Source organism: Coturnix japonica, chromosome 10 (genome assembly GCF_054131305.1).
Source record: "Coturnix japonica strain WE chromosome 10, WE-NBRP24, whole genome shotgun sequence".
In the NCBI taxonomy this organism is placed as follows: Eukaryota; Metazoa; Chordata; class Aves; order Galliformes; family Phasianidae; genus Coturnix; species Coturnix japonica.
In genome coordinates, this window is record NC_140672.1 from 29445112 (window position 1) to 29464241 (window position 19130).

General features: G+C 42.4%; 1 protein-coding gene and 3 long non-coding RNA genes across 4 annotated transcripts; 1 reads left to right on the forward strand and 3 right to left on the reverse strand.

Annotated features, from left to right (window-relative positions):
• The first annotated feature begins 1023 nt into the window (after positions 1 to 1023).
• LOC146759616 (uncharacterized) lies at positions 1024 to 2769 on the forward strand. The gene is made up of 3 exons (XR_014932498.1): positions 1024 to 1158; positions 1366 to 1401; positions 2683 to 2769. It is a non-coding gene; the product is annotated as an uncharacterized LOC146759616 (long non-coding RNA).
• LOC146759617 (uncharacterized) lies at positions 1800 to 7143 on the reverse strand. Its single transcript, XR_014932497.1, has 5 exons — positions 6938 to 7143; positions 5527 to 5721; positions 4553 to 4702; positions 3973 to 4111; positions 1800 to 3243 (listed from the first exon to the last, which is right to left on the reverse strand). It is a non-coding gene; the product is annotated as an uncharacterized LOC146759617 (long non-coding RNA).
• Positions 7144 to 7221: 78 nt separating this feature from the next.
• Positions 7222 to 9537, reverse strand: LOC146759618 (uncharacterized). The gene is made up of 3 exons (XM_085510440.1): positions 9514 to 9537; positions 7820 to 8087; positions 7222 to 7322 (listed from the first exon to the last, which is right to left on the reverse strand). Exons 1-3 carry the CDS (start codon positions 9535 to 9537, stop codon positions 7222 to 7224), a joined length of 393 nt encoding a protein of 130 aa, XP_085366566.1.
• Positions 9538 to 16218: 6681 nt separating this feature from the next.
• Positions 16219 to 18738, reverse strand: LOC146759619 (uncharacterized). Its single transcript, XR_014932499.1, has 3 exons — positions 18259 to 18738; positions 17094 to 17363; positions 16219 to 16401 (listed from the first exon to the last, which is right to left on the reverse strand). It is a non-coding gene; the product is annotated as an uncharacterized LOC146759619 (long non-coding RNA).
• Positions 18739 to 19130: the final 392 nt, after the last annotated feature.

Sequence of the window (19130 nt, forward strand, 5' to 3'; positions counted from 1 at the left end):
AAGCACACCTGCTTCAGGGCACATTTCATCCCACTGTTAGGCCTTGTAAGAAGCACTATGGCAAGTCCATATGCAGAAAACATTGGCATTCCATTCACTAACAGAGAAACTATTCTGCCCTTGCTCCTGACTCTTGTCCCTGCCTCCTCCTGCACTGGGCAGTGTTTGTGGGCAATGAAAGAAATACCCACATTCTGGAAAATACAGACAAAAAAGAAACAGGCAGAAAAGCGGCACTAATACTTTGTCACTGGTGGGAATCTCCACAGAAAGTGCTGTGCTAAAGGTGTGAGGTTAAGGGATCATCACTATCAAGATAAAAGTCACAGCATGGAAGATTTAGCGATGGCGTGCTGACTAGAAGGAAAAAACAACACTTACCTTGGAGCTTGTTCATTTTCTCTCCTATCATCGGATATCTTCTCATCATCTACGTAGCTCTGAGGTTGTCCAAAGCCTGTTGCCATGAGCTTTGCTAAACGCAACAGTGCTGTGGCTCAGAGGTATTACACCGGCACATAGCATAGGAGAACTCCATAACCCAAGTGTCAAGTGAAGAAGAAAGGGGAACTGTTACAATTAATTACGTTCACTAAATTGATAATTGTAGGCTTCTTGTCACACACTACTGCCTACAGCAAAACAGCACAGATGTTGACAACTGTGATTTCTGCATACAAGCAACCACTCGAGGCTGAGCACTCTCTCCTGTCCCTTTGCCATGTCTAGAAAGACCCAGAAGAGCTCAGTGTTCTCTTGCTGTTAGTTTACATCCTCCAAGCACTTCCAAAGGCACGCTGCTCTGTAGAAAAAGCTGAGCTGCCCAGAAAGTTTGTGCAGGAAGAAGGCAGCAGTGTCAGTGCCCGTCATCCTGGGGGATCTGAAAGCATTTGTGAAGAGAACAGGGAAAGAAGAGGGAAGAGAGCAAAACCAACAGGCACTAGCACTGCTGCCCACAGGGGGCGGGGCTTGAGGCAGGGCCTGTGCCAGAGGGGGGCCTGGCACAGTTAGGGCCAGCTCAGGGCCCAGAGCAGAGGGGGAGCAGGCAGAGGCAGGGCCTTGGGGCCCAGGATGGAGGAGGACCAGGCACAGCTGGGGCCAGCTCAGGGCCCAGAGCAGAGGGGGACCAGGCACAGCTGAGGCCACTGCAGGGCCCAGGTGAGAGGGGAACCCAGCACAGTCGGGGCTGCTTTGGGGCCTGGGCCGGAAGGGGGCCGGGCACAGCCAGGGCCTATCCCCCTTTTTTGCACATATGAAATGCTCCCAGCTGTGCTGCACAGCAGAACATCTTTCAATGGAGATGAAAGCCTGTGAAATGAAAGAATCCTTTCTTATTTCTTTCACATTTGTGTTTGTTGACTGCAGTTCCAAGACTGGAGACACAGCACCCTCAATGTCCAGGTGAGTAACAGCAGCCAAGGAGGCCTTTGGGCTCTGCAGGGTCCAAGTGTGGAGCATTACACACAGGAACAGCTGAGTATAAAGACAGTGGCAGAGCTGCAGAGCTTGCCATAGTAGAGAGGCACAGTGGCTCAGCTCATTTCCCACAGTAACACAGGAAATAAGAGCCATGAGGGAAATGCAGATGCCTTCTGCTCCCATCAGAGGGGAGGAATGAGCTGCACTTCCACAGAGACATTCCTCTCACAGCCACTCACACCTCAGGTGTGGAGGGACGAGCTGGGGCTGCTGGTGGCAGCTGTGGAACACTGCCATCTGTGGTGCTCCATCCTACCCTGGAGGTGGGCATGTAGAGCTGAGGACCTTTGTCACTGCACAAATGACTGCAAGCAGAGATGTAGCAGAGGGAACATAAAGCATTTAATAACTTATACAAAGCAATGAGTAATAGAAATGACAGTATTTCCAACCAAATATCCCCCATCCTAGCAGTCATATCTGATCTCTACAATCCCACCCAAACAATTTCCCAGCCCCCTCCAATTCCTCCTCACTATCCCACCCCTGAATTTCCCTCCCCCAATTCCCACACAGTAATTGCCCACACTAATTACCAGCATGCAGGGCATGGGGAACACCTGTTCCTTGTGTGCAGACACCTGGAAAAAAAAGAAGTGGCAGGGAACTGGGGGTCTGTAGCAGGTTGTGGAGGCTCTGCATAGAACGTAACCCCAGACCACAACCCCATCAGCTGCTGGAGCAGCAGCATCCCTGTCATTGGGGGATGTTGCCAGTGGTGGACAGGGACACAGGGAGAAGCCACACCTTGGTGTAGCTCTGATCTGCTCATGTCCAGTCCAATCCTCTATAGCACTTTCCATCTTCTGTCCTTTGTTCTTAACCGTATCCTTCCTTCTCTTCTGCACTTTTCCTTTCTTTTAGGTGTCTTACCTGTATCTGCTTTTCCCCTCTTCTGTTCTTTTACTGCTCTGGTCAGCATCCAGTGTCTGCACCGCAACTCTAGGTTTTGGGATGGAGAAAGGTACACAGGGCATAGATTTGTACAAGAAAAGCTCTCTTGCTGTGCCCAACAGATGACAAAAAGGAACCCTCAGGACCACAAAGGCAGCTTGTTTCTCCAAAGGCCACAGTGTAAGCTCGTGTAACTGGGAAGGACTCTGTTATACATCTCCTAAAAGTGCCTTTGAATGAATAATTTTCTGGTCTTGTTTCCAATTGTTGCTCAGAGGAAATGAGGTTTTTATCCTTGTATCTTTGCAGGAAGACCGAGAAGAGGGAACCTGTCTGGTGAAATGCTCAGGTGCTGTTTCCTTCCTTGCACCAACAGCCTGTTTGTGTCCACACGATGCCAGTTGTCCTCCCGACAGTTTCTACCGGTCCTTCTCCAAGTCCTTCTGCTGAGCACTGCTATTTCTGTATCCTCGGGGCCCTGTTAGGACTAAAAAGAGGAGCGGATAACAGATGGAAGGATCTGGCCTTCTGCTGGGTGATAGCCGCCTGCATGTCCTGTTCCTGCTTTCTCTTTTCCCCAGGTGGCATTGTGCTTCCCAAGGAGCATATGGACCTTTTAGATGGGAGTGCGCAGCAAGGAACACATGGGATATCATCTTCCTCCCTGCTCTACATCTGAGTGAGGGACACTGTGACCTGCTCAGGAGGCAAGATGTCATGTCAGGGAGGTGTGTTTTCCTTGTTGTTTTTTGTCATCTGTGCTTTGCTTTGCTGTGTTATTTTTTTTCCTTTGCAGTTCTATGGTTTTCTTTCCTATTTGGTGTTTTCTATGTCGTGTTTTTTTGTTTCCACAGAACGCATCGTGGACACCTGTAATGTAAGCACAGCTCACGGTTAATTAAAAGACTTCTGTAATCCAACCTGGCCAGATACTTCTTTGTTAAATAAAGAGGAATTCACAAACAAGTGCTGAGTAGGAAAACGACAGCAAGTGCAAGGTTACCAAGGAAGACATGAATTCATTTTTAAGCTTCAATTTTCCACCCCAAGCACACCCAGTAAACTTTCAGACTAAGATCCTGCAAAATGGGTTTTAATATATCTTCTTGTCTAATAATTAAATTTTAACTATTAACATCACTGAAGCTGAAATTGAAGAAAAAAAATATACATGCTTATATTAAAGAGCCTCTGGAAATTAGTCTATTTCTCTTCAAGTAAATAGCATTCTTCTTCCCAGTTATCAGCGTTTTTTCACAAGACTTAGGTTTTAGGCTTTGGAGTTACCACGGATACCAATGGCAAGTCACCAGTAACGTAGAGATAATAACAAGTCCCCTCCAGAGGCAGATTAGCTATTCTCTTCACAAACCTTATTCCAGACTACTAACCAACTTTACTTTCCTCTGTTCATTATCTATGTGAAACCATGTTTTAACTTCTGGTCCCCTCTAGAGCTTCAATGGCAACTTTACCTAAGATTTGCTGCTAGCCACACTAGTGTGAAATTTCCAGCTTCATAGTTAAAGTTTGAGAAGTTTTAACAGCTGAAAGCCAAGCATAATCTTACAGAAAAAAATATCTCAGTTGACTACAAACCTCGCTTTGTACTTGCTGAATTTGTTTCTCGGCATCAGAATGTTTGTCTTTTAGATCTGCATACTCTTCTTCTTTCCTCTGCAAATCTTTTTTCAAATTCAGTACAAGGGCAGAACTCTCAGAAAGAATATTTTCTAGCCTTATGTTAAAAAATAAAGACACAAAGAACATTACTGTTACACATCTCATGGAAACAGCAATTACAGCTTAATCCATGCCCTGCCTGTTGGTTTCTATTTGTCAATAGACTCTCAAATCTATCCAGACCAGTGACAAGATTTAAACAATTACTTTTGAATTTCAGCTTGCTTCTCATAATCAGATGCTGAAGCAATAAATTATTCAGATGCTATTCTGAGGGATGTACAACAAAACCACCAGATATCCCCATATTATTCTTTATTTCCTTGCACACTCCTGTTTTCCCTTGGAACTCAAGTAGCATACCAAAGCATCCTAAAGTAGTAGTTTGGCCATTGATAAGCATGCAGATGCATTAAGTCGAAGGGATGTTCCCATTAACTATTTTTAACTCTAGTTCATTCTCAAAGGGCTCTAAGTTAACTCAGTGGTTACTTACGATTCTATACGTTACACTTTCTCCATTTCACTCTTTTCCTTTTCCCGAAGAGAGCGTTTCATCTGCTCCAAGCTGTTTTTCAGCTGCATAACTTCTTGAATCAGATTTGCTTCTTTGCTACTTAACTCTTCAACCTTCTTGTCTGCAATTCTTAAATGAGAGCTTTGGTCATATGATTAGAACAAACCCACTACTATTTGGAGTATGGAGGAGTCCACATCCCTCCCTCAGTCTCTGGTAAGATGCATATGCGTGATGCCATTCAGTGGTCACATTAGGATTCAATATTTATGCCAAATAAAGGCAGCAGGGACAAATCATCCAAGAACAGCATCTCATCCAAAGAAGGCCTTGACTTTCTCCCTTGCACATATTTTGCAAGAGGAATACAAGAAAGGAAGGGACTACAGCTAAGTTTTAGATTTTCCCTTCTACATTGTATATGCCTTCCGTAATTCTAGGAACACTGATGCTCAGCTGTGCCCAGAAGTGAAGTTAAATGCATCAGAGCTTATCCAAACCATTTTGCTCAAATATTGCCCATGAGCGAGCAATTGGCAGGTCGTCAACAATTTTGATAGTTGCTTCAGGAAAAACAAAACAAACAAACAAAAAAAAGCACTTGAGCAGCTGATGCTACTCAGAAGATCAGCAACAGCAGTTGAAACAATCCTAAAGAAACTGCTTTAAAACTATTACCAAATCTGCAAGTGCATCAACAGATGAGGAAAAAGCAGCAAAAAGGAAAAAAATAATGCAAAAACCTTTTATTCTTAAGCATTCAAAATGAACAACATAGGACCTTCTGTAAAAGGGATATTTACATAACAGTTACTTCTATTTACAGTTTAACACAGTGGCTTTTCTCCTTATACCATAAGGTACGCGCTTCACAGCCTTTTGCTTCCTATCCGGAATAGGAAGCAATTTATTGTTTTGGAAGACACCCTGTTCAAGGATGGAAGAAACTGTACCTTTCTTTGGAGGTGGCTCTTCCACAGTAGGCTTATCCTCGTCAGTACTGTGCTTTCTTCCCACTTCCAACTCAGTTTTCTCTTGTTTCAGTGCTTTAACTGAAAGCACTGAAAATTGGCTGCTTTCAGTTCCTTTATTAGTGTTCTCTTCTGCCGGTTCTGCTTAATGGTAGTTAAATGGTAGGTAGTCTTTTCCTGTATTGATATAAGATCAGTTACATTGAAGCTTAACAAAAGGAGCACTTAAGTCTCAGTAATCTTCTGTAGGCAAATATTTACACAAAACCATACAGCTAAAATATTTACCCGGTGACTCTATAGACATCAGTTACAAATCTCAATAGCAGACAGAACAAGTACACCTTCAGATAATGACAAGTGCAATACTTGGTAGAGTATACAAGGGAAAGCAAGAGCCTAGCAGGTTACAAAGTAAAAGACTTGCACACAATCAAGAGTTTACCAGTTTATCAAAGAATTTCCTGTTTCCAAGAAGTCAACAAAATTACAAACATGGTCAAAGAGCAAATGGTCAGCTCTCATACAAGTTCATCACATCACACTTCTGCTAAGCTGCTAAAATCACTTTCATCGTGACAGATATAATCCAACCTTAAAGCTTAGTCAGCTCTGTCACGCATATTTTAGATGTCCTTGACCACAAGTGAAGCTTCCTTACTTACAAGATGACGATTGTTAAGCCATGCTGGCACTGCCAAGGACTGATTATTCATCTTTAGTAGCTTATGAAAAGAAAAGCCTCAGAAGTGTTCAGGCCACACAATCTCACAGATAGAGTTGGAGCCTTGTTCTTGGAAGAAGTAATAGGTGAGGACATGACTACTCATCACAGTCAGCTTTAGTACCATGGAAATACTAAGTTGCAGTGATGCAGACAGTCAAAGACTAAGAAGGGTCAAGTTGCTAAGCTTACAAGGTTAGAGATCTGAGTGACAGAATTAACTATAAATGTTTTCAGAGCTACTTCAGGCTACCAAACATCAAAAAATGAACAAAAACCACCAGAAGTGGTATGCACACATACTTAATCAAGCTAGTCTTCACATATTCAGTAGCTCGCAGTACATTAGTCAGGATAAAGTTTTATGGACTGCATAGAATGTGGAGATATCCTGACCATTCATACTCGTACTTCCAACTCTACTCAACATACTTTTACTGTTGCTCTTCCTTTGATGTAGGAGTGTGAGGCAGGAGTTAGTGGAACACACTGATATTTTTGTTGTTTGTGTTAACAACAACTACCTTCAGATAAATTTGAATTGTTTACAATTTCAAGCGAGTACCAGCTACATACAGAAAATCAGTTTTCCAAAAATGTGTTGATTACAAGCATAGAATTAGTGTTTTCCTTTTTTTGTATAAGGATACGGAGATGTGTAAAACTCACATAATCTTTTACTTTTTCTTCTAAATGAGATTTTAAGTCTTGTAGCTCTGTAATAATGTCATCTTTCTGCACCACGATGTCCATTAGCTCTCGAATCCTTTCATTTTGTGCATTCATTTTCTTGGAAATAAAAAATAAAAAAAATTCAGTCATCAGTTTCTAATGTAGTGTTAAGTAGCTGAATTACACAATGCATTAAAGGCAAATTCAGTTAAGCTAAGCTCGGTAAGAAATCTATTAATGGAGCCTACTGGAATAGCATTTTAAGCTACCACAAGTTGGTATTAAAACAATTTTACACAACATCTTCTTGATAAAGTTACTTCAGTTGCTTCTTTAAGTTGCTCAACAGACTCATCCAATTTAATCATCTGCATTTCAAAGTCTGTAACACACAGAAAAGGTTGTATTACATAAGTAGCCAATAGATAGTTTATTAAGTAATCAATTTTTCCAGATATTCTAATGTTTAGGTAGCTTTTGAACAGATTAATTAATTTGCATGTGGTCTTCACTTATTGGGAATGATTCAAAAGTTTTCTATATTTCTTGGAACGAAAACATTGCATCAACAAGACATAAAGAAGAGTAGAGATTACAATATAAAAGTAAAAATCAAGATATAGACATTTAACCCCATACTTACGAAAGCGTAAAGCTGCTAGTTGCAGTTTAAAGGAGAGGGGGGAAAAAAGAAAAGAAATAACCAAAACCCGTGGAATTGCTGAACCTGAATATATACACAAGGAACAAACTATCACTTATCTACAGGCTATGGTTCCAAAGGTAGAACATCTCCTCTAATTCCTACTCAAACTGGTTATTTCTCTTTTAGATTAATGAACTATTTCTGTCTTCTACCTTTCACATCGCATAACTCACCTTTGTTCTTCTGCATCAGCTCTTCTTCAGTTTTAAGTAGTTTGGTGTTTTTCTCTGGTAGCTCTTCTTTGGTCTCCATCAGTTCAAAGTTAGTTTTCTCCAGCTGCTTTTCAAACCAGCCAGTATCTTCCTTCGGGTCCCCCAGGGATACAATCGAACTATGTGCTGCCTCAGCTTGCTCTTTAATATCCATGACATCATAATGCACAGAATCAAGAATGCCCTCAGGATCAACACAGGTGTCAGGCACTATGCTATGTTCTCCACCCTGAAACGTAATTTATAATCAGTTAAAACTGGTGAATAGCTGACTACATAATAGCTGTTATTTCTACAGATAGTCTGGATAGCCACTATGAAGACAGCCATACAAGAAGTTTTTAATTTCAGCTTCAAAACCCACCTCACAAATTCACATACAACATGACAGTGATTCGTATGGGGGGAAGATAAGTGGCATTCTAGTAACAGCTAATATATTTTATAGTATTTGATGACCACACTCCCTCTTTTTTTTTTTTTTTTTTTTAAATATTACCCCAGATTGATCTCCTTCAAATTTAACGTACAAGTTCGGACTCCCCTTTTCTTTGTATACAGCGTAAATTTTCATTTTGTGTTGCAGAAACAAGGAAAACGCCCTAATTCCCAAAGCTTTCTGAAACTGTTCTTAAGGCTCAGCAACTATTCCTGCTAGATGAAGAATAGATGTATCTTGCTCATCATACAGCAACACAGCATGCACTTCTTTGTAAACAGCCTTGTGTTTCTATAAGATGTGCCCATAACATTTAAATAGTAAAAAGGAAAATATTTAAGAAAAAAAAAAGGAAAATATTTAAGAAAAAAAAAAGAAAAATACCAGGGTGTCATGGTTTAATAATTTTGTAATTTTGCTATCAGTATTCCACATCATAACATCATATAAAGCATGAATAATTTTACTTAATCTGCAACTTACAGAAGAAGACTACATCTCCCAGGGAACAACACGATGGGTCACGGGACCTGGACTCTATATTAACTCGGTCGCAGAACAGACTGACGTCTTTCGAGTTCTGGCGTTCAGGGGAGTGTGTGGGAGCCTTCAGCCGTTCGCCTAGATTCACAGTAGGCCTCTCGGTTACGGGACTCATTCTCTCTCCTATTTTGCTTGATTTGTTAGCTCAATTTTCAATTTTCAATTATATTGTATTATATTGTGTTATCCGGTATTTCGATATAGCATTTAGTAAATAAGTGTGCCTCCTTAGATCGTTGCTGCTGTTTTCTTTTCCTAATTAACTTTTTCATTTCGGCCTGGGGCCCCTGCGGGGCCCACGGCCCCTGTCACGGACGCAGGTGGATTTTTAGTTCAAACCGTGACAGATTTTGGTGGAGAATGCGGGCAAATTGAGTTGCTGTTTTTCTGTGTTTTCTTCTGTTGCTCTTTTAGCTTTTAACAGAGCTACAAGTTTTTTTTCCTGTTAAGGAGCTATCTTAGGTTTGCGATTCTGCACCTGTGAGCTTGACCTTGAAAGTCCAGGCGGACTGCCAATACTCCGGTTTATTTTATAAACACTGCTGAGCTTTGGTTTTTTGTTTTTTTTTTACTTTTTTTCCCTCTCTATTGAAAAAAAAAAAAAAAAAAAAAAAAAGTTCCCTCTACTAAGTGTGCTTTATAAGGTACTGCATTTCATTAATTCCTCTTTTACGATGCTCCAAACATATTGGACCATGTTTAAGCTAGCCTATTTTTCCTATGAAGTTATAGGAATGTATAATAGATTGAAAGCATGGTTAGCAACGCTTATTTGGTATTTGCATGCAGCTCCAGAGGGAGCAACTAATGCAACTAATGCAACCAATAGTACGGAAATGGTGGTTTTTGAGCGTGCTTTTCCTTTTTTCTTTGCATCTTTTAAGCAGTCTTCGACTGACCAGTTGTCCCAGTGGACCACAGTGTCAATCGTATTAATCTCCCTCAATTTGCTGTTGGTTATTGTAGTGATCTCACTCAGTATCTGGATTTATAACATCAGGAGGAAGTCTTCCTTAGAGTCAGAGAATACTGAGTGGCAGGGAGTGTGGAGAAACTTTGGAGAGACTTTTAGAGGACAGACATCTTTAGTGTCATGGAGCTTTACTCCTGAACACTTAAAGAATCCTGAGAGTTTGACTGCATATTTGAGACAGGAATGTTGTGGCTCAGGCAGATCTAAGGAGGCACAAATGACTTGGGGCCTAGCTAATGCTTATCGGGCCTTATTCAATACCATTCCTGAGAGGGAAGATTTTGAGGTTGAGAGAGAGAGTCTCAGGGCCAAGAGAGTATCCAATCCAAACTCGACACTCTCCAGTCCGAGCATAACGTCCTCCGGTTCGGGTACAACACTCTTCAGTCCAACTACGACAGCCTCCAGACTGAGTTCGGTGCTGTCCAGTTCGAGCGGAACGCTCTCCGAGACCAGCTATGTGCCCTCCGGGGTGAGCTGAATGTATTTAACCAACTACCAGGGTCACATGTAGTCCAATTTGGCCAGCCATTGGGGGCGCATGTAGTCCAATTTGACCAGCCACCGGGGGCACATGTAGTCCGATTGGACCAACCATCGGGGACACCAGATACAATGTTGGTTGCCCCTGTTAGAGGGCGAAAGACAAAACAAAAAAAGCGCAACACTCTCCAGTTCAAACACAACGCGCTCGAGTCCGGGTTCGACACAATTCAGTCCAAGTACAACGCCCTCAGGGCTGAGTTCGACACCCTGGAGTTCGAGCGCGATCTCCTCCGATCCAAGCAATGCACCCTCCAGTCCAAGGGGAACATCCCCAAGTCTGAACCGTATGTACCACACCTTGACCAACTACCAGGGGCACCAGATACAATGTTGGTTGCCCCTGTAAGAGGGCGAAAAATAAAACAATTTTCAACTCAGTTAGAGAAAATGCAGAAGGAGTTAGAAGAGCGGAGGGAGTTAGGAGAGCAGGACTCAGGAGAGCAAGGGGACTCAGGAGAGCAGGGGGAGTCAGAGGACCAGAAGAAGTTAGAGGAGCAGAGGATGTTAGAGCAGTATAAGAAGATGTTAGAGGAGCAGAAGAAGTTTCAGGAGCAGATGAAGTTGGAGGAGCAGAGGATGTCTGAGGGGAATAAGAAGATGTTAGAGGAGCAGAAGAATTTAGAGGAGCAGAGGAAGTTAGGAGAGAGGAAAAAGAAGGAGGGTTACCTGGAGGAAATAACACAAGGGTCGGGGTCAGAGTCTGAAGAGGAGCCAAAAGCTAGATTTTCTTTACGAGAATTTCTCGAGTCCAAACTTCTAGATGGGGCAGCCTCATCAACACAGTTGCCACCATCAACACCTGGGACGCTTGATAGAGCAAAAGGTGAGCAAAGTATAACGATCATTATTGATCGATCTTTTAAACTGAGTGAAATTCGAGATCTAAGAAAGGATTTCACATGTTAGCCAAAAGAAAATATGGTCACTTGGTTACTTTGCTGCTGGGACAATGGTGCCAACAGTGCATGGCTTGATGGCAGTGAAGCTCGCCAACTGGGTAGCATTTCCAGGGACTCGCGTGTGGACAGAGGTATTGGCACATGCCAAAATCGGTCCTACACCTTCTGGAAGCGGATGTTGATAGCGGTAAGAGATAGATTCCCCTTTAAACGGGACTTGGAGCCTGAGAGAAAGAAATGGACTGATATAGAGAAAGGTATCCAATCTTTGATAGAAAGTGCTCTGGTGGAAATGCTATACAGCCCCAAGTTCAATCGTAACGATCCAAACCAATTACATGATCCTGAAGCAGTCCGCGTTCCACGACAAATGTGGCGTGACTTTACAAAAGCAGCTCCAGAAAAGCATGCCAGTGCACTTGCATTAGTATATGGCAAAGGGGACAGGAAACCCTTTGTGAATGAACTAATTGGCAGACTTCAGGAACTTGAATTATTTATAAGCGCTACAGAAGTTAATCTGTATACTTCAGCCATTGTCAAAATTGTGGAAAGATTAAACAAAATGGAGGGAACACAAAATGATATTATTGACAAATTGGCTAATGTGCCTGATGTAGATGAATCCACGGTGGTACAAGATGATGGAAACCAGGATTTCCACGATCGCCTATTGAGAAAGCTAAACAACATGAGTTCCTCTCGACCTGTATCATCGAAAATCTCAACCATTAAAAAGAGACGTCCTCGTATTCAAGCAAATGACGATGATAAGTCACCTCGAATCAACGATGAGACTACACGTCTTGCCTTGTTGCTTTTCCTCTGTAGTCATGGGGAGGACATGAAGAGGTGGTGTAATTCATCCACTTCTGCACTTCAGGCATGAGTGGAAGAATTACAAGGTGAAACAACTACCAAGGTGAACTCTTCCAAGAAGGGGAGAGTTCCAGTTGCTGCAAGCCACCGAGGTAAACAATAGAGGGGCCCTGCCCCCAGCCAGGGGGGGGAAAGGGACAATAGAGTATACTGGACTGTGTGGATTAAGTGGCCTGGCACATCTCAACCACAGAAATATAAAGCCTTGGTGGACACTATCAGAGATAGAAAGTTCACACTGATTTCTGGGTCACCAGCCTCACCGTACATCAGCATTTTTGGTTTTTAAATGATACATAAAGTTCTCAATGGCACTGCTCTAGTCAGTAGTTCTTTCCCTTTCCGTGCAGCTTGCTCTGTGCATGGCTTGTGAACCGCTATTCAGGCCAGACAGCTGCAGCCCCAAAGACCTGCCATAAATGTACAAATTCTACCAGGATAATGTCTTGGTAGTGGAGAAACAGGATGCGCAGTCATATGGCTCTCACACATACCTTGTACAACCAGCTTGGCTCTGGACTGGGCATCACCAATGTCACAGGTGTACACGTCACTGTCACTTTTCTCCAGATTTTTTATGCACAGCTGCAGGTCTCGTCCTTTCTGTGCCCTCTTGTATTTCCTGCCAGGCCTGAGCTCAGCAATGCCTTTCCTCCATATGACGAAGGATGCGGCTTTCTCGCTCTGACATGTAAAAAGTGCACTTCCACCTTCTTCAATTTTCACATCTGAAAGTTCCTTGATAAAGTAATTAGGTTTTTCTGGAAGGAAAAAAAAAAGGATGAGGGTGTAGGACAAAGGGATTTGTTACCCCAACAAGTCCCAAGCATACAGAGGTGTCCTGAATCTCCTTTGCCCTCATTTCAGAATATCACATAGAGATGCAAAGAGTCTAAGAAGACCACAGAGTCCACCCATTTACATAGGTTTGATAATTCCAGTAGATATCTGGAAAGTTCAATACCATTATACATGCGCTGGTAGGATCTCATCTGATAAACTGCATATAGTTTGGATTACACATATTCAATATAGACTAATTCAGATTGCCATCTTTTCTTGGCTCACTAACACCCAAGATCATAGAATCATAGAATGATCACAGAATCATAGAGTGGCCTGAGTAGAAAAGGACCTCAAAGATCATCTAGTTTCAAACCCCCTCCAAGGGGTCACCAACCACCAGACCAGGCTGCCCAGATCCACATCACACTGGGGAATCATTCAGTTTCCAGATTATTTTAAGGAAAAGATTTTAATCCATCATATTTTCTGAAAACTAAGAATTGATCCTGCTCAAGGAAACAGAAGAGAAAAACATCACCCACAGGCTGCAGATATTTACCTCGACTTCTCTACATGCCATCCCCAGTGTGCTTTTCAACTCACCTTGCACAGTGACCCTGGCTTTTGTTATGGAGTCCTCTGTCTCACAGGGGTACTCCCCACTGTCCTTGGCAGTAGAGTCATGGATGATCAGAATGGCCCCACTTCCCTCCTGCTGCAAGTCGTACTTATGGCTTTTTCTGATTGCTTTGCCATCCTTGTACCACCTGATGTTCACATCTGTTGTCGACAGCTCACTGCTCAGGCTGATGTCTTATCCTCCAGCTGTTTTGTTACCTCAGTAGGTTTTTCTGAAAGAAAACATTGCTTTTTGAGTAACATTCACTTATGGTAGGATGCCTCTCTCAAAATACATGCATCTACATGCTGGAGATAAGTTAGAGAGGCACTTGCAACAGAGGCCATCCTACAGCCAGCAGTAATCTGCAAAGTACAGACAATAGAATTCTAGGCAGCATTTATTCTCTCTTAAATCTTCCCCATTGAGGATGATTGAAAACTGCCTCTTCTCTCCACTCATCACACTGGGAGCCTCGGATGATGCTCTCAGATGCACATGTTCTTGATAGGAATTTTTTGTACAGCTAGATGATGTGAAGGCCATCCCTTCAGCTTATACTTAGAGGATATTTGCCCCCACAGTTCCCTCAACAGATCATTCCTGATTTACTGTTAACGGAACAAGGTGTAGTGAGATGCCCATTTCCAACACTACCCCAGTGCTTTGGGTAGTTCTCACATTTGTGTAAAATGTTGCCTCCTTTTACTTATTTTTAAGAGAAATTCTCAGTGCTTCGAGGTTCAAGTAGAAGGTTGCTATTCACTTTAACCATATTATGAGTTAGCTCTCACGACAATCTTATCAGAAGACAGTTGAAGGAATCAGACCCCAGAATCTCTCCCATCTCATTACCTTTCACAGACAGAGAGGCTTTGGAGGTTAGACCACGGGCAGTAAAAAACGACTTCCCCAGCGTCAGTAGGAGTCAAACTTTTGATAATGAGAGTATATTTCCAACCCACGTTAGAAGCTTTAAATCGCCCACCCCTTTCCACTCTGCTTCCATTCAGTGTCCACTTGAACTCATCAGTGCTTTCATGGGACAGAATGCATTCAAAAGTACAGTCTTCTCCCTCCTGGATTTCAGTGCTTTACAGCTGTTTGGTAATGCCAATATTCAGCTCTGGAAGATAAGAGATAGGTTAGTATGAGGTTTATATGGAGAAAAGGCATTTGTGACTGACGTGAGTAGCAGTACTGGTAACTCAGGATTTGCAGAACATGGCTGCATTCCTTACTGATGTATTCTCTAAGACATTCTCCACTCAGAATTACCAGAAAGCTATAAAAAAATAGAGACATGAATCTCTTGGTTTGCTCTGGAAGAACTACAAGGAGAGCAGCTCAGTCCATGGAGCACAATGAAGATTCAATGAGGTACAGAGGGAAAAACCAAACAGAGAGGACAACTCTAGGATGCTGCGTGAGAAAAAGGGGTTTGCCTATGACAGGAAATTAAATGTTTCTATTAGCTAATTTGTTACCATCCTACCCCTACTGGTGTTCAAACCATTTCTCCATTTTAGGGATGTTCAGAAAGGAAACATTTCCAGGACATTCTTGATGTGTTTGGTGATTTTCATGGCAAAATGAGATACATTTACATCAAAAGCAATGGGAATTTTCCAGACATCACTGCCCTAAATTGCAGTAATACAGTATCCTTAGAATTGGAAGAGACCCTTAAAGGCCATCTAGCCCAGCTCCCCTGCAATAAAAAGGGACATTCACAGCTAGATTGGGTTGCTCACAGCCTGGTCATTAGTCATTCCAGAGGCAAAAAACACATTGAATGATCTCTCCCTGCAGTCATAGATCCTTGGAGACAACAGCATTGACACTGCATGTTACTGAAGCAGTAATAGAAATTGCTCTTGTAACTCTCCTTGTGTTAAGTAAAATGATGATAAAAAGCAATGGAATGCTTTGGCAGGACACCAAATCCATCCTCCTTCCTTGATATCTGCTGCAATGGAACCTTCCACTGGAAGAAAGCCTCTGATGACTTGTCACCCCAGAGAGGTCAGCTTTAGAAGCAGGACTGCTGCACAATAGAATGAACTGGAGCTCCTTAGCATCTCTTACATCCAGGAGGGGTATAATCAGACCCACCTATCACCTTCAGGCGCGCGCTTTCTGACACCTTGTCTGACTTCACTGTCACTGTGCCAGCATCCCCAGGCGTAACCTGCTTCATTGTCAGTGTGCAGCAATTGCCAACGTTCTTGATGTCATTGTAATTGTTGGTGTAAAGGAGGTTGCCATTCAGGAACCATTCCACGTCCTTGTCATCATGGGACAGCTCGCAGGAGAAGACAGCAGAGCTCTCTTCTTCAATTTCCACATCCTGCAGGTGCTTCGTTACTTCTACATTGCGGGCTGTGGGGAAACAAGGTGAACTGTTACCACTGTTACTATAAATCATACTGGGATGTGGTAGAATGGTTGGACTAGATGATCTTTGTGTATTCTTCACAGTGAAGATTATACATTTATAAAGTTAGCAGGAGAGAACGGCAGAAATCAACCCCAAGAAGAGAAATCTGAGGTGAAATAGGATATGGAAGAGGCCACCCTCCCTGCTCATACCTTCAGCTGTCAGCGTGGCCTCAGTCTCTGCAATTCCTGCCTTGCACTTGTACACACCAGCATCATCGGGCTTCAGCTTCAGAATCTTGAGCCCTGCTGAATGCTTATCCCTCTTGATCTTGTACTTCTCAGAGGGCTCGATGGGTGTGTGGCCTTTGAACCATTTCACAATTTTTGGAGAAGGCCTGAAGTCACAGGACAGGATGACAGAATGATGTTCCAAACCTGTCTTGTCCTCCAAATTCCTGGTGATTTGTATATGGTAATCTGCAAAGCAGGGGTGGAAGAAAAGAAAGGATGAGGACAATTGGAAGAAGAGGAAAGTCTCTTGCGTGTATTCCATTCCATTTCATTTCATATTCACATTGGTTCTTTGAACCACTCTAAAGATAAAACAAACGATTGTCTATAGGGAATGCCATTGACTACATTTCTATAAAGTAATACTGTATATTATCTACCAAATGCAAGGTCCAGCTCTTGTTCTGTGCTTATTAAATTGCTCCCAGTTGAGGCTTTTACTCAAATAAGTGTGAGTTGAAAATATAACAAGTGCTTTAGGATGTGAATGGATAATCTTACGCTGGGGACAACAGCAGATAAAAAGCCTGGATGTTTCTTTCAGATGAAATCAATGACAAATGGCATCAAACTTATGTGCTACCAAACTTCAACTTGTCTAGTTCTGAAATACAATTAATTTCACCTGATTTGACTTCTTTGCTATAGCCAAGGACAAAACCTCAGCTCTGTAGATCTGAATAGTAAGCACATCACAGCTATTCAAACAGATCTTTTACTGAGATGCAGCTGTCTCATTTACTGTCCAACGACTTTGAACTGGAAATGGAGCAGACCCTCCAGACACACACACAATATTTCAAAGACCCCAGTGAAGGAAGGCTGTACGTTAATTAATTCTTCATCTTCATGATGTAAACCAAGCCTGGATATGTTACCTCTGACAAGCAGATTGGCTGTGGATTTTGATTTGCCAATTGAGAACTGAATGGTGCCTGTCATATCAGTGGTGGTTTTCGGTATGGTCAGCTGGTGGATGGTGCCTTCTTGCTGCATAATCAAGTTTCTGCCAGCCTGTAAGACTTCCCCACGTAGATACCACTTGGGAGGTTTCACAGAAGGAATGGATATCTCGCATTCAAATTTGGCTTCTTCAGGCTCAGTCACATCCTCATCACACAGCTCCTTTACTAGATTAACGGATTGCTCTTTAAGAAGGATGGAACAAGAGAAAGCAGAGATTTAGAAGGAATGTAAAAAACCCTTACATTATCACCCTACTTACTCACGTCAGCATTACTGCAAAAGAACACTACACCTATCAGCTCAAAATGCCTTAAAACGTCATTAAAAATAATAGAAAGAAAGGAATGTTGTTAAGAAGTCAGACAATAAGACTGACAACCTGAAGAGAGCCCAGATCTTCTGATTCCCAGTCCAACATCCAAATCAAACCATGACCTTCCCATACCGCTATCAAAATCCTCGCATTACGAAATGGAAAAGAGGTTCAATGAAACACGGACATTGATAATTACTTTGGATAAATACAGCAACTTAGCTCTGAACAACAAGTTTTCTCCTAGTAAAGGTCTCTGTAGCTCAAATGTAATGACTCTACTTAGGAGAAATTCATTTTCCAGGATTTTCTTGCCCTTATAATTGTAACAGTGGCAAAGGTGGGGACTGAACTCTTGAGTAGTGTGCTAACTCAAATGTCTCCCTTTTCTTTATCACACTTAACATCATATATATACCTAACATTGTATATATTAAAAAAAAAAAACCCTGTGCTCTTTTCAAACATACAGAGAAAATGAAGAAAAAGTCAAGCTATGTTTTTATCCCTCAACATTCAAACACAAATCTGAAGACTAAAGGTAGAAAATCAACCTCCTAAGAAAATAATCTGTTTTACTTAGCAAAAGTAAATCCCAAAAGACAAGCTGGAGATTTTGTGGGCACAAAGGTAGGTAGGTAGGAGTTTTTTTTTCTGTGAAAGGTCCTGGTGGTGTTTAACTTCATTGACATTAAAGCAAAGGATGTTAGCTTGTTTATAACATAAGATAATTTAATCAAAATCGTCATCAGAATTATAATTACCTTTAACTGTAAGATGGGCACAAGATTCACGAGATTCTGCCTTTTCTGCAACAGATTTTATTTCTGCGGCATCCTTGACTTGGACACGTGTGTAAGTCAGCGAGTAGGTCTTTCCTGAAGCAGAGAACCACAGAGTCACTAAGGCTGGAAAAGACCACTAAGGTCATCTAGTCCAACCACCAACTCATCCCTACCAAACTGTGCTCTTGAGAGCAAACCCACAACTACACTTTGCTTCCTTGAGCAAAGAGCTCTGAGGCACATGGCCAGGCTGAGCATCATCCATCTGGTTTCACAGCATCACTGCCTGTTCTCTCATGTCAATGAAACCACCCATTCCCCCACGTCCACATCCCCACCAAAGTGTAATCTAAACATGGCTTCTACAAGGACTGACCAAATGTGGCCGCCGTCACCTTCAAAGTACCTGATACAGAAGGATCACACTCACTGTCAGACAAAACCTCTTTGGAGAGGTGAACTGACTGCCCTGGTCACCCCCACTTTGGAAATAACTGCACTCATTTCCTACCTGCTCCTGGCAGTGTGGGATGGTGGGATAGCATCACACTTCCCACACTAAGCATCCCACCATGTCACTTGTTCCACCCTAACCTCAGTCCCAAAACAAAAGGGGAACTCCCTTTTGAACCTTCTTCACTTCATTTCACATGTCTTATATGCTTGATCTCCAACCCACCCTCCACTCAGGAGAAAGATCTCCCTCTTACACCCTACCATCTTGCCGCATTCTGATGTTGTCATCAGCCTTCAGCTTGTTGTCATCTTTGTACCACTGGCTCTGAACCTCATCGTGTGAAATCTCAGACAAAAGATGCACTCCCATATTCATTCACTTCCACATCTTCCAG